At 31.8% G+C, this 18,766-nt stretch overlaps 2 protein-coding genes across 2 annotated transcripts; both read left to right on the top strand.

The window, feature by feature from the left end:
* Positions 1-4,247: 4,247 nt before the first annotated feature.
* Positions 4,248-7,680, top strand: LOC107490075 (signal peptidase complex subunit 3B). Its single transcript, XM_016110849.3, has 5 exons — positions 4,248-4,633; positions 6,526-6,588; positions 6,999-7,052; positions 7,241-7,327; positions 7,416-7,680. Exons 1-5 carry the CDS (start codon positions 4,460-4,462, stop codon positions 7,539-7,541), a joined length of 504 nt encoding a protein of 167 aa, XP_015966335.1. The 5' UTR covers positions 4,248-4,459; the 3' UTR covers positions 7,542-7,680.
* Positions 7,681-13,413: 5,733 nt separating this feature from the next.
* Positions 13,414-18,760, top strand: LOC107490076 (chloroplast envelope membrane protein). Its single transcript, XM_016110850.3, has 7 exons — positions 13,414-14,215; positions 14,817-14,902; positions 15,664-15,837; positions 16,205-16,319; positions 17,166-17,263; positions 17,405-17,540; positions 18,445-18,760. The coding sequence occupies exons 1-7, from the start codon at positions 13,559-13,561 to the stop codon at positions 18,511-18,513; spliced, it is 1,335 nt and encodes a 444-aa protein (XP_015966336.1). The 5' UTR covers positions 13,414-13,558; the 3' UTR covers positions 18,514-18,760.
* The last annotated feature ends 6 nt before the right edge of the window (positions 18,761-18,766 follow it).

An 18,766-nucleotide genomic window follows, 5' to 3' on the forward strand; every position in this document is an offset into this window, starting at 1 on the left:
CTTTAGGAGTTGATTAGGACTTGAGGAATCAAATTGATTCATCCACTTGACTTTCTTCCATGGTTAGAGGTTAACTAAGTGGGAGTAATGGACAATTTGTCATCACAATTGAGGAGGATAACTAGGATAGAACTTCTAGTTCTCATATCTTGCCAAGAGCTTTGCTAGTTGTTAGTTTATTTTCTTTGCCATTTATATTTCTTGTCTAAAATCTTAAAAACCCCAAATATAACTCACAACCAATAACAAGACACTTCATTACAATTCCTAGGGAGAACGACCCGAGGTCCAATACTTCGGTTTATAAATTTTAGGGGTTTGTACTAGTGACAAACAACTTTTTGTATGAAAGGATTATTGTTTGGTTTAGAAACTATACTTTACAACGAGATTTCATTAGTGAAATTCTAAACCGTCAAAAATCCATTCATCAATTGGCCGAAATGGAAAGAAGCCACGAAGGATGAATTAGACTCACTTGCAAAATGTGAAGTCTTTGGACCTGTAGTCCGTACACCAGAAGATGTAAAGATTGTTGGATACTGGTGGGTATTTGTGAGAAAACGAAATGAAAAAAATGAAGTTGTGCGCTATAAAGTCCGACTTGTGGCACAAGGTTTTTCACAAAGGCCCGGTATAGATTATGAAGAAACGTATTCCCTTGTAGTGGATGCGATAACATTGCGTTATTTGGTCAGTTTATCTGCATATCATAAATTGCATATGCATTTAATGGATGTGGTATAATGAAAGTTCCTGAAGGACTAAAGATATCTAAACCATCCAATGAATATTCGCAAGGGTTATACTCAGTCAAATTGCAAAGATCTTTATATGGTCTAAAGCAATCTGGACGAATGTGGTATAATGATCTTACTGAATATTTGGCCAAAAACGGATTCAAGAATTATGATATATGTCCGTGTGTTTTCATAAAGAAAACTGCATCTGGATTCATTATAATTGCTGTGTATGTTGATGATTTAAATATCATTGGGACTCCTGAAGAGATTCCAACAATTATAAAAACTCTAAAAGAAGAGTTTGAGATGAAAGATCTTGGAAGGACTAAATTTTGTCTCGGCCTGTAGATCGAGCATATAAAAAATGGGATTTTTATTCATCAAACAACATACACAGAGAAGATTTTGAAAAGATTTTATATGGATAAGTCACATCCATTAAGTACCCCAATGATCGTAAGATCTTTGGATGTGGAAAAGGATCAATTCCGTCCTAAAGAAGAGAATGAAGATATCCTTGGTCCTGAAGTACCATATCTTAGTGCCATTGGAGCGCTAATGTATCTTGCTAATAATACGCGACCTGACATATCATTCGCGGTGAATTTACTAGTAAGATATAGTTCCTTTCCAACCATAAGACATTGGAGTGGAATCAAACAAATTTTTCGATATCTTCATGGAACGGTTGATATGGGATTGTTTTATCCCTATAAATCCAAGTCACAATTAGTTGACTATGCAGATGCTGGATACTTGTCTGATCCACATAAAGGAGATCTCAAACAGGATACCTGTTCACATATGGTGGAACGGCTATATCTTGGAGGTCCACGAAACAGACGATTGCTGCAACATCTTCTAATCATGTCGAAATACTAGTGATTCATGAAGCAAGTCGCGAGTGTTTTTGGCTCAGGAGTTTGATCCAATATATTCTGTCATCATGTGGGCTGATTGATCATATGATAGCTCCAACTGTCCTGTTTGAAGATAATACAGTATGTATTGCTCAATTTAAAGGCGGATATATCAAAGGTGATAGAACAAAGCATATTTCTCCCAAATTTTTCTTCACTCGTGATCTTCAAAATCAAGGGACAATTGATGTCCAACAGATCCGCTTAAGTGATAATCTGGCAGATTTATTCATAAAGTCACTCCCAAAATCTTCTTTTGAAAGATTGGTACATCATATTGAGATGTGTCGATTTCGAGATGTTACATGATGTCGACAAGAGGGGGAGACTGTACTCTTTTTTCCTTGGTCAAGTTTTTTCTCATTGGGTTTTTTTTTTTACAAGATTTTTAATGAGGCAGTCCCCATCACAAAAGGATTTTGTACTCTTTTTCCTTCACTAAGATTTTTTCTCACTGGGTTTTTCTTTAGTAAAGTTTTAACGATGCATAATGCTAAATGGTCATCCAAGGCTGAGTGTTGTGATAACAATGTGGATGACCTGACTTGGGCGGCCAACCTTCTCAAGACTAAAGAGATCAGTTTTCAAGAGAATTACATTTAATCAGGTTTGACAATATAACCTTATGTATGTATATAAATAGAGGCTTTATCTCTAACGAAACACACAAGAGTAATAAGAATAGCAAATATTCTTCTTTCTCTCTTTCACATATTTCTCTCTCTTATATACTTTATTGTAATATAATTAAATATATTAATATTGATATAGTAATTCTAGAGAATATTACTAGTAAAATTATGTAATTATATTTTCATATTTTATATTTGTTACATCTTTTCTATTTATTTATTTAATTAGTTTACAACACTTTTAAACTTCAAATAATAATAATAATAATTTTAAAAAATATTTGCTTATGATAAAAAATAGTAATTTATATACCTTATATGCATTTTTAGTATAAAAATATCATTTATATATTAAAAATGAGTCATTAATTAATCTTCATATATAAATAACAGTAACAGTAATGCATTCTTGCTTGCATTTTCTTAATATCTTTTGCCTTAGTATTTTTTATGTCTGCAATTTCTTAATACGGTGATTCTATATATACAAATTTTTTAAATCAATTTTTTAATAACAAATGCGTACGTGCGTTACTATTTTTTTAGTGTAAAAATTTTTATTAGAAAGCATAAAAATCTATTGATACACAGAAATTTTTGCATATAGCACAATCTGTTTTGAATGTAATTAATATTTTTTATATATAGTTCTTAAAATTATTTTACTGTACGTAAAAAATTTTTATACTATGCACTATAATTTTTATGTTATATATATTTTATTTTGTTAGTTAAATATCAATATTTTTGAATGTGTAGTCTTTTATAGTACAAAATTTTTTATATTGTATACCAAATTTTTTATGTTGTGTACTAAAATTTTGTGTTGTGTGTATTTTATTAGTTGGATGACAATATTTTTGACATATGGTCTTTTAAAAAATTTTGTACTGTGATCAAAATTATGTGCTCTAATTTTTTAAATTTATGTAAAAGAAGAAGACGATGACAATGATAATAATGACAGAGGATGGAAAAAAAGATGAAAAAATCAAACTAAAAAAGAAGACAACATTAGAAAAGAAGACGACAACCACGTTATAAAAGAACAAGTAAAGAAGAAGATGACGACGATAATGACATTGTTGAAGAAGAAAGAGAAGAAAAAGGAAGAAAAATAAAAAACAACAACAATACGTACATATACGTAGCGCGTTATGACTTGATTAAATACTTAGTTTAAAAAAGCTTGAACCCTTAATTTTATTGATTTATATAATTATATCTAACTATTTTTTTATTTTCAACTAAAAATTTTTTGTTATCATTTATTAGGCTAATTTAATTAAATTTGGTTACTAAAACATCACTCATAAAATACACATTTAACAATTAAATTGGTAAATAATAATAAAAAATGATTAAATTAATCAATAAAAGATCACTTATTTTTTAAATTAGTCTCTAAAAGATTTTTTTTAATCAAATTAATCCTTCAAAAATTTTAAATTAGTTATTTTAGTTCTTTCATCACTTTTGTTGCTAACAACATCAAAATTTATTCATGTAAGACACAACAACACACACCTAATAGTTATAATTGACAGCTAACATAATGCGTTTATGAAATTATATCAAATTAACCCCAAATTGAGAGATTCTAATATCTCAAGTGTTCTCTTCAATTAAATTTTGATTTAATATAATTTTATAAATTTATCATATTAATAATCAATTAAGATTCCAATTAATCCAATATATATGTTATAAGATCACTTAACGTATCATATTAATAAATTTTGGCGTCGAAAATTTAACATGAATAATTTAAAATATTTGAAGGATAAATTTAATTAAAAAATATTTTTGGAGATTAATTTAAAACACTAATGATGTTTCCGAGCGAATTTTACCATTTATCATTTTATTATCCATAATAATAATAATAATAATAATAATAATAATAATAATAATAATAATAATACCAAATTCATGATCATAAAGCAGCAAAAGACAGTCACCGAAAAACAAAGCAGCAAAAGACAGCGTCCACCATTCACGGCGCCTCAAGCTCCTGCTCCACTGTCCGCGATTAACTGCGGCTGGAGCTCCGCCGCTCGCCATTCACCACGCCCGGAGTTCCACCATCCGCGTTTCACCGCGCCTCGAGGTCCGCCGTCCACGATTCACCGCGCCTCAATCTCCGTGGTCCTCTAGTCCGAATATGCATTCCTTCGGTTACAGAGCGAACGCTTTGTTCACGTTCGCCATTACCATTCTTGCCCTTGTGTGCGCTATGGCTTCCCTCTCCGACAGCCTCAACTCCCCCTCTCCCTCTGCCCATGTCCAGGTCTTGAACATTAACTGGTTTCAGAAACAGCCCAACGGAAACGATGAGGTTTAATTTCTTGTTCCGATCTACGATTAGGGTTTAATTGCCCAAAGGGTTTTGCTAGTAATTTGTCAATATCACTCTTTTATATTCAATTCTGGTGTTTTCAACTCGTTGCTATAGTCTACGCTTAGCAGCAATAATTCTTGTAGCTTTGGCACTTCATTCTGCAATTGAGCCAACTGTTTGAATTGATAAAACTTGCCCACACTTGGGATACTGAAATGGATAACATATGTGACTGTGATTAGGTCTGATAAAATCTCTAATTCTCAGCAGTGTGAATATATAGTCAATGCCTTATTGTCTGAACTGAAGGTTTATGCTGAATTGGGATCATTTTATTACTTGAGTTTTGGAACTATTGCTTTGTAGAATATAGATAAATTTGATGAACAACACGTCTTGACCTTTATCCGAAATATTTCCTATGTCATTGCTTAATTACTTTTTAGATATTCATATATTTGAAAATTGGAAATAATCAAAGCATAAAGCCAGGAATAATTGGACTTGAAACCATCACAATGGTGTCATCTAATAATTGTAACCAACACAACCTAGTTCAAAGATGCAACAAGGTTTAGATTTTTTTGCTGTTGAAAGGGGAAGAAGGCAACTATTTAGTTGCCCTGTCATGTTAGACCTTCTGATATGTGCTTCAAATGTTCGGAGTTCAAATATTATTTAGAAATTATTAGTTTATATTTTTAAAATGTGCAATTTAATTTGATGTATTTTAGTTTTGTTTATTTAGTTACTAGATTGAGTTTTGTGTTTGTGGGCTTATGGTTTTCTTTGTTTTAACTTAATAAGAAGTTATAAATACCTCATAAACTATTGTAGTCGTAGTATTGAGTGGCTAGAGGTGCTAAAGCACTTCTTTTGGTAGATGAAACCATATTGTGGACAAGTGAGGTTGAGTGAGTCCCTCTTTTGTTCTACGGGGAATTTGATAGAAGGTTGAGGAGTCCTTTCGATTCAATTTCCAAACTATGATGTGGACAAGTTAAGTTGGCGAGTCCCTTTCTTGTTGCATCAAGAAATTGGATAAAAAGTAAAGTGGCTCTCTTTGTATCCAATTTCAATCTATCCTTTTTATTTTCTATTTCAATTTTAATATGTTTCTTATTCAATATTAATTCATGTCATTTTGTTTATCTTTTTTGTATTATTTGGCATCAGAGCTCAGGTAAAAAAAGGATAAACAAGAAGATAAGAATCAAACTGAATAAAAAAGATACATTAAATTTGAAACAGAAATAAAAGAGATAAATTAAAATTAAATACAAAGAGAATCACTTTACTTTCTACTTAATTTCTTGACGCAATAAGAAAGGGATTCCTCAACCTAACTTGTCCGTGCCATAGTTTGGGAATTGAATCGAATGGACTCTTTAACCTTCTACCCAATTCTCCGATGCAATAAAAGAGGGACTCACTCAACCTCAGTTATCCACACCATGGTTTAATCACGAAACCAAAAAATGCTTTGACACCTCTAATAACTCAATATTACAACTTATAACCTCTTATTAGGTTAAAACAAATAAAACCCTAAACCCACAAATACAAAGCCCAATCTAGTAACTAAATAAACAAAATTAAATTGAACATTCTAAAATTATAAACTAATAACTTCTAAATAATATTTGAATTCTTCGTATCACGAACATTTGAAGCATATATCACCTTCTCAAAGTTCTATCTTTTACCATATTGTATGCATGTGTTTACTTCTCTGTACCAGCTCTGAATTTTTAGCTGCATGTGATACTTTGATATTAATATCACATTGTGTCATAAACAACCTTCTTGTGATGCCATTCTCTTTTATATTTATACAACATCTCTATCCGGTGTTTAATCTGAAGTGGAACACCTTTCTTTTCTTGCAGGTCAGCATGACAATGAATATATCAGCAGATTTACAATCTCTTTTCACATGGAACACAAAACAGGTTTGTGAATAGAATTTGCATTACTCGTCCCCTTTGGTTCTTGAAAAGTATGGATGCGGAAGGTAGGAAGATAAGTGGGAGACTGCAAATTAGTGCATCAGGATGCAATGGGCAAAATCTGCATGATCTTCCTCTGTTCCTCCCTTAATAATGCATGTCGTAATTTTTAATAAGCCTTGCCCACTGTTATATCTTGTTTAATTTTCTGAAATATATTTCTATTCTTGCTCCCATCTTTGCATTTCTATGGTGTATAACCAAATGTATTTCCATGTTATTGTTGTAACTGCCTGATATAACATAAAATGTATTGGATTGGGATAATAATATTTGATCAATTTTTCTAAGCAGTTAGGCTATAACTTCAGGCTGCCCTGGCACTTATTTTGCTTCTCCGTATATGCTTGCAGGTTTTTGTCTTTTTAGCTGCCGAGTATGAAACTCCAAAGAATTCTTTAAATCAGGTACGATTTGAAATATAAAACACTAATAAGTTTGTCTGCTCCTTTTGAGGAGGGAGTAAAGAAACCAGAGTAGTATTCATCTCGCTAAGATAACACTCCCATCACCTATTAATATGCTGCTTCTCTGCCATAGTATGTTATAGCATTTGTTTTGACTTTTGAATACATTCTTGAGCTGCCATTTGCAGATATCGCTATGGGATGGTATCATTCCCTCTAAAGAGCATGCAAAGTTTTGGATTCATACTTCAAACAAGTACCGCTTCATCGACCAGGTACACAACTCTGAGAATGTGACCACTGGTATGAATTGCTTTAGATTTTATCAGGTCCTGATATTTGACATTTTTCGTTTGTGTTCAGGGAAGGAATTTGCGTGGTAAAGAATTTAACTTGACTATGCACTGGCATGTTATGCCAAAGACGGGCAAAATGTTTGCAGATAAAATAGTCATGCCGGGTTACCGTTTGCCAGAGGAATATAGATGATTCTTTCTTGTCTTGTTAATGATGTATTACTTTAACTTTAGCCTTTTCTATAATGGATATAGAGGGTTACCTCAAGGAACTAGAATCAGGAAACCCGTGATTTGACAAAGTGGAAATGAAATTTTCTTGTGGTATTTAATTGTCTCCTCCATTGTTCCCGACATTTTTCGATTTGAAACACCTCCCCAGTAAGAGTCTCAGATTGCATCACAGTTTTGAAGCACTATTAGATTGAAAAGGGGATTATTTCTATGTCTAGCTTATTTCTATTAGCTTAGGTTTTTGTTAATGATCACCCATATTAGTTTGTCCTTTTGCATTTGGTGAATGACTCTGTGGTACTCCTAGAATTATTAATTATGACATAGCAAGTTGGACAGCAACTCTTTCTCATTCAGTGCATTAGGAACTTCCCAATGCACCACATGCCTGATTGTTTTTGCATGCCTTGAAACTTTGCCATCAAGTTCCGTCTTCCCAAACCAGAATTATTTTTGAGGTTGTGTCAATTTGTAACCCTTCCTCCTACTTTTCTGTCTACATTTCTCTTCATAGGGGTAGTGCTCTCTCATTTTTTATATGTTCTCCATTTTCCTTATTTATCATTCCTATGTCACGTTTGAATTCTTCTTTAACAAGATTGTCCAAATGAGAGTACAGGAAGATGATAAAATGAGCTTGCTTTAAAAGAACCTACTTAGCAAATTCTGTATTTCCATAGAGCCTATTGTAGTTTCATCATCATATGATCTATATGGCTGAACCCCACCTTGAAGGATGAACTGATGAACAATAATTTTTGTTTTTTATATGTTTGCAACAATCAATGATCATGACCTTGCTGGAATGGTTAAACTTAAACAGTTGCTCTAAGCTTGAGCTTTGCCTTTGAGTATGATAGGCAAACTGAAAGTGTTGGATTTTGCTGCCAGCAATGAACTTTATGATATTTTATTTTGAGATCTCTGCTAATATTCTCTTCTTTCGAGATTTAGGCTATGCATTGTGATGAACTGACTGCTGTGGTTGATATCATTATCAGTTTATTTAACCTGTCAAAATCCTATTATCCAACCACACACTAAACCCTAATTCTGCAAAGGACAGTTTCCTGGGCGTAAATTATCATTCACCCTTGAAAACGAATTGTTTTTATTTTTTTACTCGCTTTTTATTACCAATATCAACCTGTAATCTTCCCAAGTCCCTAATTCTTACAGTAAATACCAATCCCAATTCCCAAGACAACACAATCCATGATGAAAAAAAAAAAAATTTGACCTGTTTGTGGTTAGATGATTTGGATTCCCTTTCTTAAATCTACCATGAACTATTAACAGAATTTGCCAGGTTGGCACTTAACTAATGGACCTATCATCTCAATAATATGCTAGCTATGCAAGTTCCGTTAATAATTCATGGTGAATTTTATAAAGGGGTCTCTTGTCTCATAACAAATAGGCAAGGGGCCAAATTTGCCTCCCCCTTATTTTGTTTGTTTGTTTGTGATCGTGTTGTTCTTTAGGGAAATAGACAGAGATAAAATTGATTGTTCAATCTAATTCTTATTGTGAAATGTTAACCTGTCTTCTGTCCTACATTAGTTTTCCCAATAAGAGTTAATTTCCTAACCCAAATACATAAGCATATATCATTTAGAAATCCTAAAATGTAATTTGTATAGTTTTTTGTTACTTATCTAAGCATTTGGATAGGTGAGACTTTCAATTTCTACATAAGGGGTCTTGTTCTTCCCTTCCTCTTTTTCTTTCGGATTATATGTATGTACTGGTCACCTTCCTTCAATCAAGTCATTAGCTAAGTCAATGTAAAATGAGGAATCAAGGGGCGTAACATGTAATATCATCTGAACCCTAAATCTTGAATGGTAATTACTTCTATGAAGATATCTTTACACGAAGATGTCTTCCTTGAAGGAATCACTATCTTAAATTTACCGTGACTGATACTATGGCCGAGGATAGATTTTGATGCTTGTTTACAAAAGGCATGTATTAGTTTCACTTTTCATTGCTACTGTTCTACTGGGAACTTGTTATTTCTACTTACAGTCTCTCCAGAAATAGCGGTGTTTTTTATTTTATTTCATTTTATTTATAAAGTGTTATGACCTGCATGATTAAGCATTGTTATCATACATTTTAACATGATGCATGTGGCGCGTTCAAGAGTAAATTGCATAGCAGTTTCAACTTTCATGCAAGTAAATTAATTGCAAGGTTCAAGTATGTTAGCACTTGTCTTTCGAATATCTAAATGTAAAGAGGTTCCTACAAGCTGCTTTATGAATTCTACCACAGATGCCCATTTTTTATTACAGAAAAAAAATGTGTGCAATTCAATTTTATTGATTGTACATGTGTTTTTATTTTAGTATGGAAATCAGTAATTAGACCTGCTAATACTTTGCAAGTTGATTTTTAAAATTTTTTTAATATTAAATTGAAGGGTTGGATTTGTTTGTTGTGATTTTTTTTTAAAAAAAATTCTTAAATCGGAGAGTCTAATTTTTGTTTCTAATAAATTAGATGCTTCGATTTTTGTCCCCAAAAAAATCAAAAAGTTTGATTTTTATATTTTAAATAAAAAAAGTTCTACATTTAAGAATAATACTCTTATAATATATGATCTAAAAAATACCATTTTTATCTTAATATAAAAAATAATTTGTGCCAAAAAGTGAGGTGGACATGAGGAATGGCAATCCAACTTGTGCATTCGGAGGAAGTTATTTGTGCTACTACTTATTAAAGGTAAGTTTTATAGCATGAAACTCAATTTTTGTAAATTTTTATAGCCAATCAAATTCTACATCAGTATTTTGGACATTTAAGAAAACAATAGAATCGTTGTACATCCTAAAATGAAAATAAGAATCAAAAGAAAAAATATTTAAAAAAGTACTTTTTTTTTTTAATTATTAACAGAAAAACTAATTTAAAGATTCAATTATAGGAATATGAACATTAAAATCAAAAGTACTCATACAACACAGTTTATTAATTTTCAATTAGAAAACTTATAGCTTAAAAAAAATATATATCAAACTGAATATATTAGCAAATGATTGGGAAGGAAGACTTGAGTAAGGGAATTAGATAAAAGAAAATGAGAATAAGAATAAGAATGAAAGCACAAAATCTCAATGTCTAAGGAGAAGAATCGTTATCCTCAAAATGAATTTGTAATGGTCTTTTATTAGCATCACAAGACATCAACTGTTTGAGAAGAAGAATATAATAGAAGTTCAAAAGTTTAATTTTCCAGAGAAGATGGTGAAGAGAAAATAAGTGCGGAAAGATAATAAAAATAAAAGAAGCTGAAACATGAGAATACTAGCAAAAAAAAGTGACGATCATAATTATAGTTATAATTAGGACGTTGATTTTATTAAGGATTGAGATCTTTTACTGGACAGTGTCAATTTTTTCTTCCACTGGAGAGAATCCGTTCCTGTTTTTATTTTGGTATGAAAATCAGTAATCAGACTTGCCAATACTTTGCAAGTTGATTTTTAAAATTTTTTTAATATCAAATTGGAAGATCGGATTTGTTTGTTGTGATTTTTTTTAAAATAATCTAAAATTAAAGGGTCTGATTTTTGTTTCTAACAAATTAGATGCTTCAATTTTTGTTCCAAAAAATTTGAAAAATTTGATTTTTACATTTTAAATAAAAAAATTCTACATTTAAAAATAATACTCTTATAATATATAATCTAAAAAATATCATTCTCACCCTAATATAAAAAATAATTTGTGCCAAAAAGTGAGGTGGACATGAGGAATGGCAATCCAACTTGTGCATTCCGATGAAGTTATTTGTGCTACTACCTAAAGGCAAGTTTTATAGCATGAAACTCAATTTTTGTGAATATTGAGAAAACAAGTTAAAAAGTATTAGAAATTAGGAGTGTTTATAGGTCGAGTGAAATCGAGTTTGATGTGATCTAGATTCGCTCCGAAATATATACTAGACCTATTTATTAGACTTGAATCCGGTGCTAAATCCGATAAAACCTACACACTTTCGAACCACGATTATACCGGGTGAAAATCGGACCGTTAACATTACCTTCTTGCAAGCTAGCATGTGAAAATATCTAAATTTTTAAGATTCCAACCATTATTTGATATGGTAAAATTCACTTAGAAAAATATAACAAGAACTAATCATTCTCTAAAATTAAAACATAACCACAATCAATACTAATATTATAATAACACTAATATTTAAATCAATACAAATAACACAATATTATGTATTAGTTTAGTTAGTCTTATGCATTTTAAACATAAAACATTAATTTATAGTTTTATAATGACTAATAATATAAAATATTCAGGTTTACAATATTTAAATTCCACATAAAAATAGTCATCATCCATCACTAATAATATAAAATATTAATTGTGTATGATGACCGGGCCACCAGGCCGAATTTGGGTGACGCGAGTTATGATTCAGACCCGACCCGTAATAATGATCGTATCTATTTTTGAGACCCTTACACAGTCCTAAATTCAATAAAATCACACCAAATTAATTCTTAAAATATTCAGAGTCGAGCCGGATCTTTGGACCGGCTAAACCATGCACATCTCTAACCATGCACATCCCTAGAGAGATTGAGTTATTTGGTTACACTAGAAGAGATATAATGTTATTGTTTATTAGAAAATTGTAAATTGGCTTTAAATTATTATCCATTTTATCTAATATATATACATAATTAATTAATTGGAATATAAAAGATATTTGACGTATAAAACATTTTTTTCGAACTACAAGTGTATAATTTGGCAATTGAACTCGTTTAAACATAAAAGAGAAAAGTAAAAAAATGGATTATATATAGTTGTTGTTAGTATATCAAGAAAATGCATATACACATTTAACTAATGAATTTGCCATTGTGGGACGGTGGAGGAAAAAAAAATATTTGTTAGATGATGATAAAAAAATTGTTAAAATTTTTAAAAAATTCACAAGTTTCATTTTATTTTAAAAGTTTTTTTTATCTACATCAAATTTATTTTTAATAGCTATTTTTTTTAAAAAAATTATGACCACCTTTGCATTAATTTTACAAAACAACATTCACTACATAATTAATTAATTATGATGCATTATTGTGGGATTGTTTTAAAATTTTTTAAAAATTTGATTGTTAGAGAGATATATTTGATATAAAGTAAAAATTTTTGAAATAAAATTAAAACAAAATAAAATTTATTTTTTTTTGAAATGTTAACAAAGTTTAAAAATAAAAAATAAAAAAATTTAGAAATCAAATTTTGTTTTAAATTTTTTTTGTATATTTTTTAAATATTTATTCAAATATTGATAAAAAATTCGAATCAAATATATAAGTGGATTGCTAAATATAATTTTTTTTATCAGTTATAAAAATAATATTTATTAGTTATTTTTGTCGTATTTTTAAATTTTAAGATTATTTTATTAATAATATCTTTTAAATATTTTTTTGTTAGTATAAAATCTTTAAGATATTAAATTAGTTTTTTTATAAGATAAAAAAATATTCATGAAAATTATAAAATAAATACTAAATGAGTAGTTAAGTCTTTAAAATTTTAAATTTTTAATGTTTCCTACTAAAGTCCCTCCACAAAATGTTAGCTGTTTCATAAAAGGTTAAAATCCATTGATTCATGTTTGAAGCATACGTGGCTCAACAACAGCCAATCCCCACGTGAAGATCAGATACTCATACTTCTCAGTTTTCTTCTTCTACTTACTTACTTCTCTCTACTCTCTACCGTCGTATAAATACGTATATAATAAACACACGCATACATACATATATACATACATGTAACATGACACACTCTTCACTCTTCAGTCTTCCCTTCTCTGCGGAGCGGATAAGCAGAATCACCATTATTCTTAACCACTTCCAATTCTGCATTCTTGCTTCTTTTTCTTCTTCTTGTGTTCGAAAAATGTGGTTAAATATTTTGTGCTCTTAATTAATGAGCTCTTCAACTTTGTTATGCCACAACAACCTAATCTTCTTTAACCACTTCACTACTTCGCATGCACCTTCTTCTTCTTCTTCCTCTTTCACTCTTCACTTCGCTCCCATTAACCCTAAACGCTGCGACAAGTTCGTTTCCAAAGCTAAGAAGAAGAACAAGAGGAACAAGAGTTGGTGGCGAAGGTTCTTCTTTGAGGACGATGGCAACTGGCTTGGATTGAAGGAAGATGACATGGTTGAAATTGAAGAGGAACAACAACGGAAAGAGGAAGAGGAGTTATCGGAAGATGAGAAATTCGAGGCGTGGAAGCAGAGAGCTGAAGCCATTGTTGAGTTGAGGGAAGCACAGGAAGATGTGAGGAACCAGGAGTATAGGATGTGGGAGGATTGGCTTCTTGATCAGCATGATTCTGCTTCTGATTCTGGTTCTTCTTGGAGTGATGGTTTGGATTATGATGACAAGAACAAGAACAAGGAAAAGGGGGGAAGGGTGAAAGAAGAAGAAGATGAAGAGGAGGATTATGTTGTGATGGAGAAAGAGGAGAAGGGTTTGGTGGAGTCTGTTAGGTCGTTAATTTTCGGTGCTGTGGAACAAGATGATGATGACTTGCTCTATGAGGACCGTGTTTTCAAGTATGCTTCCACCAATTCGGTATGCGATTTTCGCCGTTTTAGTTAAGTGTTGTATCGTTGAATCTGTTAGGTAGATGGTGAAGTTTGATTCTCCCAAATTCTAGTGTTATGTTATGATAGCTGCATTAATCAAAGTTCAAAATTTGAATAATGTAATTGTTGTTATTGTAGGGATGCTTAACGTTAGTTAATTTGAGTTACTATTATTCCAATCATTAGCCCAAAGAGTTGGATGCAGTATTAGCGAGCTGTGTACTCTCGCGGATAATCAAATGTTTGTTTCCTTTGTAAGACAAGAATAGTGTTATTTGAACACCCCCAAGCAAGATTTAAGAGTAGAAAATAAGAGTTTTAAGGGGGAAGTTGGGGCCATATTAGAATCTGAAGGTGTTGATATGGACCACGATAATCAAATTTTCAAGAAGTATTTTCCATAAAGACGATATTTAAGAGGGTCTTTCAGTCATGACAGTAGTCACATTGTTAAGAAGAATTTGAATTGTTCTATAATGTTGCTTGCCTTCAATTTCTGTCATACTAAGTGAATGATGTTCTACTGCTTGCTTAAATATATACTCTTCTCGGTAACTTATTTCTATCTACCTAATTTGTTAATGCAGGCTAAATTTTTGGCAGTGTTGATAGTTATACCTTGGGCCATGGACTTTCTGGTTCATGACTATGTACTGATGCCTTTTTTAGACAGGTAATTGTTGGAAATTGAATTACTTCTAAACTGTAGTCTTTTTTCCTCTATTAGCCGAATGTGTTTCTGTTTTGCTAATATAGTTGAAGGTATATGCACAAATAGATATGCACGTTAGTATGTGCTTCTGTCTGCATCATGTTTTGTTAAAAGTGTGATGTGTGGAGGATATGACAAATGACATGTAGCATAGGCTTGGAATGCAGGGTGCTGAATTGATAGGATGAAATCAATCAAGAGATCAAGATATTAGATATAGTTAATCTAGTTTCATAATTCAATGACATTAGAACACAACATCATTATAAATTAGTAGTTTTTGCCCAGGAGAGTTGACACAAGTGGCAAAGGCTCAGAAGATATCCCAGAAGGACTTGGGTTCTAATTCTTCCTGCCACTGTGACTGACAACTCCTTTGGTAGGCGATCTATTATATAAGTACCTCCGTAAGCACATGTTGATCCTGGAAGCATGGCATTGGTGGAATAAAAATCCTTGTTGGACTGGTAGAGCAGCACTTGATGTATTATTACCCAAATTCATCAATGTTAAGAATAAATAGTATCTTAGATAGAATCTTAGGATTCTTTAAATTTCTGTTTTTTTAAAGTTTGACTTTTATGTGCCTCTGGGTCCACTACCCTAGAAGTGAGTGTCTTTGGAGTACAAATTTTCAAATGTTGGTCTCCAGTTTTGCATTTGTTTTAACTTGAATTTAAAAATCTTTTGTAACTGCCAAGTTAACCTTATTCTGTTGACAGATATGTGAAGAAAGTACCACTTGCAGCACAAATGCTTGATGTGAGGAGAAGTCAAAAACTTGAAATGATAAAGGAATTAAAGACTGAGTCAGGAAGATTTGAGCTTGAGACAGAGATTGGTAAAGCTCCACCTCTTACTGATGATGAAGTTTGGTGGGAACTAAGGCGTAAAGCGTAAGATCAACCTGTTCCTTTTCTTTTTTACTTTTTTCTGTTGAATGGCATTCTTTATTTTATGAGCAATAACTGGAACTATAAATTCATTATGAAAGTTCAAAAAACCATCGAGCTAAAAAGTGTGAAATATAACTCGTCATTTAATGAATGTTCCATAATGTTTCATTAAATCTGCATGTCATTCGTTGCCTGAATTCTGCCTTGTAATAAACCTTGTGAACTGATGAAAGCTCTGAGCAAAAGAGAATTAATCTAGTCCTGGATATATATAGTTATGGTATTTTATGTGAATTATTATTCAATATGAGCTTCAGTTGTTGTTTATTTGTTATCCTTATTTATCTTCCGTTTGTTGATCTGACAGATTAGAGTTGCGAGAAGAGTGGAGATTGGAGAATCGCAAAGCATTTGCCAACATATGGTCAGATGCAATTTATGGGATCTCTTTATTTATTCTTTTATACTTCAATAAGAGTAAAGTAAGTTTACAATTTTCTTTATTCTAAAGGTTCTGAATTTTTTATATTTTTGTTGGACTTGTAATTCTATTACTATTAATTTTTGTGAATAACCTAAGACACAAGTATAGTTTCTTCAATAGATGAAGAAAATTTCTTTTATAAAGTAATTCCTTAAAATAAAGAAGTGTCAAGAATGAAGACAAGGTAATCATTGAAAGGGAAAAAAGAAGAAGGAAGAGATGATTAAGGTTATATCTAAACCTTTGTCTGATATACTTATGTTTCCAAAGATCAAATTAGAGGACATGTATGGTTCGTTGATTACAATCATTTGGGATACTCTTAGAAGACCCTGACACATCTGTTTGCACAAAACAATATCCCAAAGTTTTATTCCTCTCAATAGCCATTCCAACATTGCTTCTCTCTTCCTACAACGAGCAAGAGCCTCTTTGACAGACTTAGAAACCGCTACAAAATCTAAGGAATATCTTGGAACAAAGTAGGCCTAAATCGACCCAACAGTTTGCTTAAGAGGAGAGGTTTGTCCTAGCACTTATAAAGGCTACACGTTATTATCTCTAGCCAAGTGTGGTTTCAAAATTTTTATTCTGAGGTGTGATCTTAGCCTACTATTTGGTGCACTTGATTTAAGTGTAATATTCATATTTTAAGGAAGCTTCTTTGGCATAGAACCTAATTTGGGATACAATTAGGTATTTTATTTCTAACATTTTGCAATTTAGTTTGTTTTCCAGCTTGATTGTTGATATTTACTAATATTTTATTTATACAATTATCTTGAATATGTCTAGAATATGTCTATTTATTGTCCCTTTTTTTCTCTATGCTTCTGTTGTGCAGGTAGCTTTGCTCAAATTTACTGGTTATAAAATTATAAATAATATTTCAGATACTGGGAAGGCATTCCTAATTATACTTATCACAGATATATTCCTTGGGTAATTTCTTTTTTCCTTTTCTAACTTGTTACTTGCTTTAATATCTTAGATATTTTGAATAGTATTTTACTTGTTGCATCCCCTTTGTTTCACCTATGCTTCATATGTTGTCTGCTTTTGATGCATATGGGATGCTTGCAGGTACCATTCTGAATCTGGTTGGCAAACTTTGATTGAGATAATTGTTGAGCACTATGGGCTTGAAGTTGATCAGGCTGCTATAACTATTTTTGTTTGTCTGGTCCCCGTTGTTGTTGATGCTTGTGTGAAACTTTGGGTATGTTATCTTCAGTGGCTGCTAAATGTTGCTGGTTCAATTTCCAGTTTTTGGTATTAATTAGTTTCCAGATATAGTATAGGCGATAACTTAACACCTTTTGCACATAATTTTCGCCTTCAGCCAGCACCAAGACCAGCAAATGACCATTGTCATCGCTTCTAAGTGATCCTTAGGTTGTCGCAAACTAACAGAATAATCCTCTTTGGTCATTAATTTCACAGCAACCACTTATTTTCTTCATCAGGGTGAAAGAGAGACTTGCATGTTCCTGGAGCAAATTTAATGCTACTCCTGGATATTCCGGTTCATTGATTCTCAATCTTTTATATAAATTCTAAATATCATATATGAAAATAAGTGACTATGAATGTTCCTGTAACATGCATTAATGTGCTCCAAATTAATGCAAATATTTCTCATGAAAGAAAGGAAAGTTAGTCAGAGTAATGGCAACTCTAATTACCATGTTTCACGAGGGATAGATGGGAATGGTGTATCTATGATTCCTAATGTTGGACCTTCCAAACCACTATATTATAGTTAAGATCATTTTCTCACTTCATTTAACCTCCTTTAAGGGAATTCGGAATCATCTTTGTTGTTAAATCAAAACATGCCGTTGGTTTTATATTATTAACCTGACATTAGATCTGAGCCTCCTAAGTCTAACTGTCTCCCGCATCAACCTTAATGTTGCACTGAAATTCACCTTTAAAAGGAAGCCTTTGATAGAATGGATTGTCTGTTGTCTGATGCAGCTATCTGCAAAACATTTTTTTCCCCTAAACAACCTTAAAGGGTCCCAAAAGTTTTCTATTCTGTATATTGCTGTTGGAATTTTTTATGTTTCAGTTTGCTTCCTAGTTGTTCATGCTTATCACTCTTTTCTCTTGTGATGCAGCTATTCAAATACCTCCCAAGATTGTCACCCAAGGTATCAAATATTTTCCAGGAAATGAAGCGTCACTAGTCGAGAATTTTGTACCTGCACCATCAGAGACCTTTATCTTAATGCGGTTTGGATTTGTCACCCGAAACATTCTTCAGTTTTGCACCCTAACCGTTCATTCTTCATGTGTGCAGTTGTATACATTGAACTGGTCATGTTCTTCATTTACAAATAATTACATTATCACATGCTTTTCTAAGCATGTGAAAATTTTTCAATGATTTTACCATGTTGGCCAATTGGGCTATTATTTTTTACCTTGAAATATATATGG

The sequence above is a fragment of the Arachis duranensis genome, chromosome 5 (assembly GCF_000817695.3).
Source record: "Arachis duranensis cultivar V14167 chromosome 5, aradu.V14167.gnm2.J7QH, whole genome shotgun sequence".
NCBI classification, from domain to species: domain Eukaryota; kingdom Viridiplantae; phylum Streptophyta; class Magnoliopsida; order Fabales; family Fabaceae; genus Arachis; species Arachis duranensis.

What these genes read in the sequence shown, in the direction of transcription:
- LOC107490075 (XM_016110849.3), top strand. Translation starts at nt 4,460, where the DNA reads ATGCATTCCTTCGGTTACAGAGCGAACGCTTTGTTCACGTTCGCCATT. An exon ending in TCACATGGAACACAAAACAG is followed by an intron (nt 6,589 to 6,998) that starts GTTTGTGAATAG and finishes ATATGCTTGCAG; the next exon opens with GTTTTTGTCTTTTTAGCTGC. An exon ending in CAAAGAATTCTTTAAATCAG is followed by an intron (nt 7,053 to 7,240) that starts GTACGATTTGAA and finishes TGCCATTTGCAG; the next exon opens with ATATCGCTATGGGATGGTAT.
- LOC107490076 (XM_016110850.3), top strand. Translation starts at nt 13,559, where the DNA reads ATGAGCTCTTCAACTTTGTTATGCCACAACAACCTAATCTTCTTTAAC. An exon ending in AGTATGCTTCCACCAATTCG is followed by an intron (nt 14,216 to 14,816) that starts GTATGCGATTTT and finishes TTGTTAATGCAG; the next exon opens with GCTAAATTTTTGGCAGTGTT. An exon ending in TGGGAACTAAGGCGTAAAGC is followed by an intron (nt 15,838 to 16,204) that starts GTAAGATCAACC and finishes TTGATCTGACAG; the next exon opens with ATTAGAGTTGCGAGAAGAGT.